A 12689-nucleotide genomic window follows, 5' to 3' on the forward strand; every position below is an offset into this window, starting at 1 on the left:
ATAGATTGAGATAGATATAAATAGATATAGATAGAAAAAGATAGATAGGTATAGATAGATAGAAATAGATAGATAGACAATATTTATTTCCAGTGTATGTTTGTATACAAACTCTATATATAGAGATCTCTCTATATATAGTGTTTGTATACTTACTTTGGGTTAGGAGGGTTGCCGTAGGAGGGGGGCAGGCATAGACAGCGCTCATTCAATGCCGCTCTATGAAGAACCTGATTGGTGCAGCGCGAAACCGCGCATGCGCACCAGAGAGTGATGCCGCTTCTCAAAGAGAAGTGTGTGATTGGGCCCTGCGATTTCGTCATTTTGATGAAAAAGGGGGCGTGGCCTGGCGGGGAGCTAGGTGCTGGAACGGAGGTAAGTTTTATTAATAAAAAGGGCTTGGATTTATTATTTATTAACTGGAAGTTCATATAAAAGCAAGAAAGAAGGCTGGGGGACCTGTCTTTCTTGCTTTTATATGTTGACTATAGTGATCCTTTAACTCAAACATGATTTGTTACTTAAAAGGAAACTCCAGGTCCAAATAAAATTTCAGTGCATTTCATAGGTTTTGGCCTCATTAATATGTTGTAGTTTTTTGCATACTAAATCTTTATAGTTTTTACATAAAATAAATGATTTGGGAAACAATCCTGATTGCTGGCAAGTTGTTATATCTTCTTTTGAATATCTATTGTTTTCATATATTTATATATATTAGACAATCTTTATTTTGGTTTTACACTGGTAAATTGTACAGAATTGAAAATGTGTTATGTGTTATTTATTTACGAGAGCGATATTTCTAGAAGAAGGACAAATAGATAAAAATAATATTTTTTAAAAGTTAGTGGGAACAGGGAACCCATGTAGGGTATAGGGTACTGAAGAAAGCCTCAAGGCCAAAACTATAACCCTCCGTCACAGCCCTCCCTGCCACCACTCCTCTGGACATCAAGCCAGCCTCCTTGACCACTCATAAAATCAAATCTATTCTTCCTCCCTGCCTCCCCTCGAATCACGTGCATATGTGGGTTTTCAATGTGTCCATTACCGTACCCCTAGCAGGTTCGCTTGATCTTCATCCAGTTAGCTGAGCCTGCCATATTGTCTAAGAAGTGGGTGTGTCTGTGCAACTCAAGATATAGCCCCGACAAGGGTCCCACAATTAAGCGCTACATTCAGAGGTTCCATGAAGGGATGTTGTTAGTTTTACCATGTCGAAGATTCCTTCTACCTTGTCCATTCAGTTTTATATGGTTGGAATGTCTGTCTTGCGCCATCTGATTGGTATGAGAGATTTAGCAGCATTTAGAAGATGTCTAGTTAAGTATCTCTTGTACGCTGATAACGGAAGCTTCGTGTGCAATAGCATTGTTAGAGTTAGAGGCTGCAATGGCAAATCCGTATTTATGATCTCGGTGATCAGTATGTGTATTTGTTGCCTGTACGGGGCGATTTTGGAGCCACATTGCCAACAAGTCACAGGAATATTCTCACTCATGTGATTAAGCTGGACAGGCGTTCTATAACAGCAAGTGATCAGCTTATAATTTAGGTCTTGCAGTTGAGTGCCTACTGTCCCTTGATGAGCTAAGATGTGATTTTTTCCCCCCCACTGTCTGACAGTTAACGTGGTACCAGTTTTCTGTTCCCATCGAGCCATATATTTTGCCGGGTGTATCGGTGTAGATGTAACAAGCATGGAGTAGAGAACAGATATCCCTTTATGCAAATGCTTTCTGTCCTAACAAAGCTATTTGAAATGGGTGAAGTCTCTGTGTAGCAAGTGCTTGCCTGGGAGCGATGTATGGTATCGCCGCTCTTAATGTGCCTATATCAATGTAGGCCCGAGATGACGGTATTTGGAGTTATTCTGGATTTTAGATCTGACCCTGTGCACCATTGCTACAAGCACATCCAGTCAGTTTTTAACAAAGCCAGATACATCGCTAGGCGTGAGCCACTTCGGGATTTGTATGTTATCGAAGTCAAAGGGAACAAGATCGTCGCGAAATTCTACAAAAGTTTAGTCATACACCAAACCTTCCGAGTAGCACTGATTAATGGGTTTTCCCGGACCTGGGTATCACCCAAGGGGTTAGTTGTTACATTTATTCTCTAATAGCTCAAGAAAATCTAAATGTCATTTCCATAGGTACAAACAATTTTATACATCAGCTATTGCATAGTAGTTGTTTATTGAAATTTGTTATAAAAGCCCCATAAAGTATTATATTTTTCACTGTAATCTTGGGTTGGATAAAGACCCAATCTGCGTTGAACCGTTGCTTGGGCACATTTGTGATGATTAAATACATCCACCGATGTAGTGGTTTGATCAGTGGAACAATTGCATTATTTAATACTTAATCCTATTTGCAACGTACATGAACAAGATGATAAAGACAAATAAAAAAGGTTATGAATAATGTGCTTTTATTGTAATGTAGAATTCTCACGGTTCGGTAAAGACAGAGTCTCAGACACAGATGGACTGTAATAACACAATGGCATGTCATATATGGTTCAAAGAACGAACAGACTGGGATACAACATGCTCGTGAGAAAAGCAATATTTTCATTAATTACTTCTTAACTAATTGCTGTAGCAAATACTTGTTATCCAGCTGATATGGTGCGTGGCATATTTTATCTGCAGGGATATTTATCAAATGATTGATTCTTATAAAAAAAAAATCTTGTCTGTTCATAAATGTATGCATTGTACACTTGTGTATGTGAGTGCAGCAGTTTAACAAGATTCTACAAAAGTTCTGTGTCAATCACACTATATTTTCTGGGCATACATAATACCAGTGTCAAAATAGGCTATATTTGTAAGGTTTTCCCAATGAGTTACAAACAAGCAACCACGTATTGTGAAATCTTTATCTGTAAACCACATTTTCAGTTTGTAAAATTTAAGGGGACAATCCTTCTTTACAGAGTAAGTCCAGTTCAGAAATATTTTTAGGTTGCATCACTGTGTGTTTTTAAAAAATAAATAAATAAAGCGAATTGGAAGTTTTATTGAATGTTAGGCATGTGCATGGGGAAAATTTTCGGTTCGGTTCGTCATTCCGAAATTCTGGATTTTCACAAATCAGGACTTCGGCAATTCGGCACTTCAAGACTTTGGAACTTCGGCAACTTCGGAACTTCGGCACTTCAGCACTTCGGCACTTCGGCACTTCGGAACTTCGGAAATTCGGCAACTTCGGAAATTCGGCAACTTCGGAACTTTGGCATTTCAGCACTTCGGAACTTCGGCACTTCGACACTTCGGAAATTCGGCAACTTCCGCACTTCGGCACTTCGGCACTTCGACACTTGGAAACTTCGGAATTTCGGAACTTCGGCAACTCGGGACTTCTCTTGCAGCCGCTTGGTAGATAACTCCCTAATTCCCACGGTATTAGGGAGTTATCTACCAAAAGGCTGAAAGACCTAAATTGGTCTTTCAGCCAAATTTACTAACACTAAGTAAAAATTACTTAGTACTAGTATGTCTAGTAAACAGTGAGCAGCCTGTGACTGCTCACTGTTTAAAAAAAAAAAAAAGTGCCCCTCCGGCCCCCACCCCTGAGCCATCCAATCAGAGTGCTCTGACAGGTAAATGAAGAGACTGACAGTTAAGTCTCTACATTTACCTGTCACAGCACTCTGATTGGTTGGTTTGAAATCCACCAATCAGAGTGCTCTGTGTCATTTTACACAGCGTGGGAAAGTTCTTTGGAATTTTCCCACGCTGTGTAATTTGACTCATAACTCTCTGATTGGTGGATTAAGTAACCAATCAGAGAGTTATACGTCAAATTACACAGCGTGGGAAAATTCCAAATAACTTTTTATGTTGGTTTTTATTTGGCCTTTTTTGGGGCTGAAAAAATAATATTTTAGAAGAAAGAAAACATCGAATGGTACGTTTTATTTTTGTTTTACAGGTACATAGTTAAAGGTCCCCCCCTCATTATTTTTAGGGTGAGGGGGGTAGGTAGGGGGATAATTTTTATTGGGGGGGAGAGGTGACTAGGGGTTTGGGGACCCCTAGTCACCTGGGGGGGACACATTGTTTTTAGGGCCCCCACCCGCCGCTCAGGGGTGGGGGCCAGGGGGGAGGACCTTAGGTCCCCCCTTATTAGTATTTAGGGCCCCCACCCACTGCTGAGAGGTGGGGGCCAGGGGGGAGGACACTAGGCCCCCCCCTATTCCAATTTAGGGCCCCCACCCGCCGCTCAGGGGGGGGGCCAGGGGGAGGACATTAGGTCCCCCCCTATTTTACTATAGGGCCCTCACCCACCGCTCACGGGTGGGGGACAGTGGGGAGGACATTAGGTCCCCCCTTATTAGTATTTAGGGCCCCCACCCGCCCCTGAGGGGTGGGGGCCAGGGGGGAGGACACTAGGTCCCCCCCTATTCCAATTTAGGGCCCCCTTTGCCACTCAGGGGTGGGGGCCAGGGGGAGGACATTAGGTCCCCCCTTATTTTACTGTAGGGCCACCACCCACCGCTCAGGTTTGGGGGCCAGGGGGAGGACATTAGGTCCCCCCCTTATTAGTATTTAGGGCCCCCACCCACCGCTCACGGGTGGGGGCCAGGGGGGAGGACATTAGGTCCCCCCCTTATTTTACTGTAGGGCCCCCACCCACCGCTCAGGGGTGGGGGCCAGGGGGAGGACATTAGGTCCCCCCCTTATTTTACTGTAGGGCCCCCACCCACCGCTCAGGGGTGGGGGCCAGGGGGAGGACATTAGGTCCCCCCTTATTATAATTTAGGGCCCCCACCCACCACTCAGGGGTTGGGGCCGGGGGGAGGACATTAGGTCCCCCCCTGTTCTGATTTAGGGCCCTCACCAACCGCTCAGGGGTGGGGGCCGGGGGGGGGCAATAGGTCCCTCCTTTAGTTTGACCTTTTTTTTTTTTTTTACAGTGAGCAGCCACAGGCTGCTCACTGTTTACTAGACATACCCCTACTCGCGGTATAGCGAGTAGGGGCATAATGTACTAATACTAAGTAATCTTTACTTAGTATTAGTAAATTTGGCTTAAAGACCAATTCAGTAGATAGCTCCCTAATACCGTGGGAATTAGGGAGTTATCTACTTATTCATTCCTGTCATTACACTGACTGGCCAAGTAACTTACATTTTATATGAATGTGTGTTACTTGATTGTTGTAAGTGTTGCAAATGCTTACAGCTGAATCCTGTCTATGTTTGTATACTTTTTATTTAAAATTGTTTAAAATGCAACATTCTTCTTCTTTCACTGGGTAAGTATATTAGTACTTAGGCAATACTGTGCTTCGGAACTTCGGCACTTCAGCACTTCGGAACTTCGGCACTTCGACACTTCGGATATTCGTTAATTTCGGAACTTCGGGACCTCGGCAATTCGGCACTTCGGCAATTCGGACATTCAAAAGTACCCGAATTTCCGAATTGTCCGAAATTCGTCCGAATTCATATTGGGACCGAAACAAATTGCACATGTCTATTGAATGTTATTTACACCACAAAACACATTTAAAGTGCAGAATCTGTGATGTTTGACTTGAATAATAGTTTTGTTAAATGGTTTCAGCTTGTGAAAAGAAGTGTCTGTCATAATTGTAGGGTTTTTAAAGCAATACTATGATCATTGCAATGAAGGCCTGACTTGTTTCTTGCGCTATAGAAATGGATGTTAAAAACCCAGCTGAAAAAAACACAACACAAAAACAACCAACCCTTCCACCCCCAACCAAAATATAGGGTAGAAGAAACTACCATTGAAAAAGGACAAAACAGATCTTACCTCCCCATGCCCTTAAATCCGCTAACTTCGTTCAGTTTTTTGCACGCGTCTGCAACAGACACATCGTCATCGTGGTCCCTGAAACAACATGTACATTGCTGTCAGTATACATACATACACACACTGTCACAGATATTTGCTGATTAGTCTGGGAAGTAGTCAGAGTAATTAGTAGTTAGTAAGACAGGTGGTGGTTGGAAATTTAAGGGATGTGCCAGTGATATGGCCCAAAGGGCTGGACCCATCCAAAAAGTTTATTAAGGCTTTTAAAGCTCTCGATGCAATTCTGTTTTTATTTTTTACAATTTCAACAGAATAAATCTGTTTTATATTTTACCTTTTCTGGTCAAAGAAGAACATTAAAGAAAGTAGATCTTCAAACAAAAGTTCAAATTGTGAGAAGTATTTTTTTATTTTATTTTTTTACACAGGATTTTTAGATTTTATTTTAGATACTTTGTACTATTAGGTAAGGACATACTTGGATGCATTTTGCCAAGAGATTGAAAAAGCCCTATTAAGCCAGGGGGTCACTTTGTGAGATATTGAGTCTTTTTAAATGACTCAACATCCCTCAGGGGGAAAAAAGAGAAGCTGCCACTTGCTGGGCCTCTGTCGTTTTTTAGGGGGATCCAGAGGACCCTGTGCATTTGTTATTTTTTTAATTTGTATTGCTGTCTCTCAGCGTGAGAGAGCTGGGTCTCTTATGACATGCTAAGTACTCACAGCATTGTTTTTTTTTTTTCAATCTTTTTATTGTTAATTGTGAAGGTAGACATAGTGTAGCTGACTGTATCTATAATTTACAGGCTTACGTCTGCTATTTCTCTAACACGGGCCTTTCTTAGCACTTACACCAGGGAAATAGATGTGCTGGCTTATGCTCAGCAGCCAGCTTGTGAGTTGTGATAGCAAATATCACGGATCTTAAAACCGACTTCCATGCGTGAATGAATTCCGCAGCAGTGGAGCTATTTAAGCCGCGCAGTGAATCGCGGCAAAACAGTTTACAGGTCTTTAGTTAGTTCATGTATCTGCTTAATTATGGAATTTAGAACAGTTAAAGGAATGCTCTCATCAATTTTTTTACTTTTTTTCAGTAGCAAATTACACTCGTTTTTATTTAGTTAGTGTTTTTTAACATGATTCATATTGAGTGGAATCTTGAGTGTCTTTCGGTTAGAATGTAAAAAAGATAACTCTAACCTTGCCTAATGTGCATTCACAGATCAATGACATAATCTGTCATCACCTTGTGTACTTAAAATTTTTACTGTGCCCATTCTCGTTGTCGCCCACCTTATTCACCCTCTGCTCTCTGTAAGAGGAATGGTTTTAGCGGAACAGTCACAAAATAAAAGTGCACCGCTTGTTAAGGTGCACGTAAAGAGAGAGGGGAACGGAGACCAGCCAAAAACGAATCAATAAATAAAAGAATGAAGAAACTGCTTATTGGATAAAGCAACTAAAGCTGTCAACTTCACTAAAAAGAGTCTTATTACAAAGATCTGAGGGGGAATGAGGTGAAAATGTGGGAGATTATCAGCCCTGTTGTGAGCACAAGATGGCGGTTTATTCTGGGGAAAAGGGATAAAGGTAAGTGTTTAGTTTACTTTAAAAAAAAAAATCAGCATATATAAAATTCAAAAAAAGTAAATTAAAGAAAGTTAAAAAAAATAATGAAGAATTTTATTCCTAAATAACTACTAGAACAAAATGCAATAACAAAACACACACTAAAATCCCCAAAATGGTTTTTTGTTTTTTTTGCAATTCATTAGTATAAACCCCCCTGTGAACTGTAATAACACGTTGAATGGTTGAATGTTACTCAAACACCGACATGACAGCAGAACAGCTGCAGACATTTGTAACAAGCAATTTAACAGAGACCGATACAAATATGGAAGAGAAAAGGTACAGCTAGCTTGACTGTATTAAAGGATACATACCAAATATCCAGGTGAAGCTGATCACTGTAGATATCATCGATTTCACTGCACAAAAAACAAAACAAACAAAAATTGGCTTTTTTTTTTCTCTTAGGTTTGGAAATGTTACCTTTTTTTAATAGACACTTTATTGAAACTACTGAAGCACTCAAGACAATACACTATTACAGTGATTATAATATGGAAGTATATCTTGCAGAGGATAACAGTCGGGTCGTAGAGCTGAGACAGTGAATATTGACCCATGTGGCAATTACACAAGGATAAGATAAAGGGGAAAGGGCTGATATGGAGAGAGCGACATTGAGAAGGAGAGATGGAGAGAAACTAGTTCGTAGTTTGTTATCTGGCGCGGACCAGTTAAGGGATAGCTACCGGAGACTAAATATAGGATGGGATAGCAGCTGTCTGATTATACTACCACAGGGAAGGCATATGAGCAGTAATTAATTGAGAGTATGTATGTATGAATATCATTTGTTTGTGTATGCATTAGTTTGGGGGTAGTGAAAGATGTATAAAGTCAAAAGTGGGTAAAAAAAAAGACATTGGAAGGAATCAGTAAAAAAATGTACAAAGGAAAACAACTGGGAACAAACATATTCAAAATATAAATGGAGGGCCAGTGTTTTCAATTTTCACTGGCCCAAATATTTCTTATGACATCTCCATGACAAGCAATTGTTTGGTTTATTCAAAATTACTATAATATAATTGTAATAGTCATATTTCTTTTTTTTTTAAATATATATTTATTATTTACAATGTTTAATCTTAATACATAAGTATTAGCAATAGTGGATGCACAGGTCCCCAAATCTGATAGTTGGAATTGTGTTTCCCTTGTAACATTGGAACATAAATTTGAAAACAGTTATTAGAACATTAGAGATAGTCAACAATAACCACCGGTCCAAGTTTACGGTCTATTGTAGTGCATCAGGTTATCTACACAAGCAGGGGAGGGATGAGAGTGGAGAACTGAGCTGTCCCACCCTACCCTTGTCCTGTATCCCCCAAGATATTGATTACGAAATTCATCAGTAGCCATGGGATCCCGTTATCAATTTGTGCCTCTGCCCTCCACTGTGTGCCACAACTCCACAAAGACCCTCAGCTCCTCCAACTTGGTAAACCAAAGCTATATTGGCGAGGTCACATCCCTTTTCCAATATACGGGGAGTCTTATTTCTGTTTGGCTGTGTTTGATACACGTTTGCACATTGTGGCATATGTTGGTGCTTTACAATGTGATAATGTTAAATGTTAAATCAATGCTATCCCCAAATTTAAGTAGTGTTCAATGTGTGGTTTGTCTACTCAATGTCTTATTACTTACAAATGGAAATTTTCATTCCACAAAGGGTTTAAGGTGTTGCTCTTGACTTCGGTGACTTGAATATACTTTGCAGGGAGGAATTCTCTTACGCTTGATCGTTTTTCCATCTTATCTTTCTTCTTTCGGAAGCTAAATTTCCTCTCTTTCTTTTCTTCTGTTTCCTTTGCACTTTGCATAATCATAATTCCAAGCATACAATATGGGTCACTGAAACCTATCCGAAAAAGAATAGGATTATACAGTTGGTTATGATAGAATATTTATTTGTAAATTAAAATACAGTATCAAACGGTATAACTCAGACATCATTAGTTTGGTAAATCGCAATTGTACGGTAATATGGGGGGTGGGATCAGGATTAGATTAGCAACTACTGAAGTAAAGTAAGTCAGTCAAAAACAAACAATCAAAAGCAAAATCCATAAAAAGGGAGTCTGCAGTAAGACCCTGGAACAAGACAAATTGCCCCATGAAATGTAACTACTATAACCCACAAGGTCAGGGCAGTGGACCCAGGGCCGAGGAAGGGGTCACACAGGCCACAAATAGGTTAATGTCAGCAATGATGGCTACACGGTTTTTGTACCATCTTCAGTGAGAGTTCCAATGTCTCAAAAATACTAAAGCTTCCAACAGTTATCACAGCTGATAATGTTTGCCTTTACAAACAAACTATGAGGGCAACCAGAGGCTCCCATCTGTAGCTAATTCAGTAGCAGAGCAGAATGGCAGAACATCCCACTGAGCCTCAAGAGGAGATCTCGTAGCTTACACCAAATGAATACAATAATCTAAGAGCATAAGCTTATTTTGTAGACATGTGCACCAGTGAAATGTTTGTTTTGTACGAATGATTTCGTACTAAATAAAAATGTCATTCGTCAATCCTGAATTTTGTCCGCAAACCATTCCTTTTTGAAGGAAATTTGTTAAAAAATTATTTGTTTTTATCCATTAGGACCCTCTCTGACTCCCACTCTGACCTCCATATTGATAAAAGGGAGGTTAAATCCTCCCGTATGCCCCTACTCACGGCATGTCGCCTAAACGGCGAGCAGCCAGTGGCTGATCACTAAAGTAATAGAGGTCCAGGCACTCCTTGGTTCAAGACAGGCACTTTATTAGGAACCACAACAGCAGTTTCTGTTGTGGTTCCTAATAAAGTGCCTGTCTTGAACCAAGGAGTGCCTGGACCTCTATTACTTTACTAATGTTTGGAAATCTGGTGTTTGATTCTGGCTCAGCAAGCACCCTGGCTCAGATTTGTGGGAGTGAGTGCAGTTCCACATATATTATTCAGTGGCTGATCACTGTCATTTAAAGCTAAATATAAATCAGTATTCGGGTCACTCTGACCCCAATATTGATAAAAGGGAGGTTAGTACTAGCTTTTCAATTTGAAAGCAACCAATTAAAGGGTTATGAGTAAAATTACACAGCGTTGGAAAATTCCAAAGAACTTTCACACGCTGTGTAAAATGACACAGAACACTCTAATTGCAGGGCGTGGGAAGGCTTTATAAGCCTTTACCTGCCCTGCAGAGCTCACTCTGTGCCGATCCCTCCATGGGTGAAGTGGGATTATTTTATTACCATTGTGATTTATTTTTTTTTGGCGCTCAGGTTTTTTTTTTTTTAACAGTTGCAATGCGTATTAGGGATTTTTATTTGGCCTTTTTTGGAGCTGAGTAAAGACATTAGATTAGGTCCCCCCCCATTATTTATTTATGGTTCCCACCCGCCGCTCATGGGTGGGGACCAGGGGGGACATTAGGTCCCCCCTTTAATTAATTGGAGTCCCCACCCACCTCTCGTGGGTGGGGGCCTGGGGGGGACATTAGGTCCCCCCTATTATTTATTTATTGTCCCCACCCACCACTCATGGGTGGGGATAATGGGGGACATTAGGTCCCCCCTTAAATTAAGTAGGGACCCCACCCGCCGCTCATGGGTGGGTGACTGGGGGGACATTAGGTCCCCCCTATTATTTATTTATGGTCCCCACCCGCCGCTCATGGGTGGGGACCAGGGGGGACATTAGGTCCTCCCCAATATTTCTTTATTTAGGGTGCCCACCCACCATTCATGGGTATGGACCAGGTGAGACATTAGGTCCTCCCATTTATATTAATAGTCCCCATCCGCAGGGGTGCACTATGTTCCCCCATTTTAATTATTTGTGTTCCCCACCTGTGCCTGGTCCCCCCTTATTGCACTACCGACTGGGCAGCAATAGCTGCCCAGTCACTAGTACTTTTACATTTGTTAAGGCAACATGCCCCTACTCGGAGAATGCGGGAGGATTTAACCTCCCTTTTATTAATATGGGGGTTTTAATGCAGGGGGGGGGGGGGTAGGAATAGTTATGTATTACAAGGAGGGAGATGGTAGCGCTGCAGGCTCCCTCACTCCTTTTTAATTTTTTTAAAAATTTTTTATTACTTTGTGCTGTGGGGGTTAATTCCCCTGCAGCATGGAGTGTATTAAACAAACTAAACAAAACAAAAAGGGAATGCATTCGGCATTTGCCGTTTCATTTATATTTCGTTTGTAGGGCTTTCGTTTACGCTTTAATATACGTATACGAAAAAACCTGAATTTTCGGAAGAAATCGTATTCGTATGAAAACAAATGCACATGTCTATTATTTTGTATAGGAGGCAGGTGGCAACAATTATCCAATTAAGTGTAACTTCCTATGCTGCAATATCCAGATATCTCACTGTTTCATCCATGATGTGCTTTGCTTTTAGCCACCAATCCCAACAAGCAGCAGACAGAGCCGCATAATTTAAGCTTTTTCATAGCTTCATTGCTGTATCAGTTGTCACAAGGTTGCACAAGTATTTTGAACCTCATAATTGCTTTCAGACTTTACTGTACCCCCTAAAAAATAAACCCACAATAACTCCTGATAAAATATATTTTTAAAAGGTTTACAGATCTGATAGTTCTCATAAAAAGAGTTGGAGAACATCTTGAGAGTAGAGAATAGAACAGGTTAGGAATAAAACAGTGAGGTAAGTGTAGTACATAGGTAAGCTATGTTTTCTTTGTAAAAATTAAATAAAAATCAGTGTTTACAAGAATCTCTAATGTCTATGCATCTTGGAAAAATGACATGTTCAGTTTCTATATTTTATTTTTCATTTTAATCTGTGTGCCAGGTTTGTTATATTTATATATACATATACATATAAAATGTCTCTTTCACTGAAGATATGTACATGATCTACAGCTGTCAGTTGGCACATTTTACCTGCAGAACCGAGTGAAATTGTCGTAAACAGAAATTAGAAATTCTAGATGTGAGCCTTTACTCTCAGTCTTTCTACAGAAAAACATATTAAAAAAAAGATGCACATCTGCCGTAAACTCGGTTTGAAGTTTAGGGGGTTGAATCTGACTCTAAAAGTGCTGATGTAAAGATATAAAATAAAATAAAATTTCCTTATAGCAGTGGAATTAAGGATGACGGCGGGCAGGGTTGTCACAAACAGCAGTGTTGGATTTAGCCTGGATGGATAGTGAGAACTTCACCGCCTTCTGACAAAAAATTATAATTATATACGGTCGCTTTTTTTTTCTGTAAAAAACCTG

The 12689-nt window shown here is 40.4% G+C and overlaps 1 protein-coding gene across 1 annotated transcript in view; it reads right to left on the bottom strand.

Annotated features, from left to right (window-relative positions):
- Positions 1-12689, bottom strand: part of BAIAP3 (BAI1 associated protein 3) — a 285407-nt gene that overhangs the window by 107440 nt on the left and 165278 nt on the right. Inside the window, exons 8-10 of the mRNA XM_063430408.1 lie at positions 9090-9303; positions 7751-7795; positions 5799-5876 (exon numbers count right to left, since the gene is read on the bottom strand). Coding sequence (XP_063286478.1) covers positions 5799-5876; positions 7751-7795; positions 9090-9303 — 337 coding nt within the window. The remainder of the gene's footprint in view (positions 1-5798; positions 5877-7750; positions 7796-9089; positions 9304-12689) is intronic.

This window comes from Pelobates fuscus, chromosome 8 (genome assembly GCF_036172605.1).
Source record: "Pelobates fuscus isolate aPelFus1 chromosome 8, aPelFus1.pri, whole genome shotgun sequence".
Lineage (NCBI taxonomy): Eukaryota > Metazoa > Chordata > Amphibia > Anura > Pelobatidae > Pelobates > Pelobates fuscus.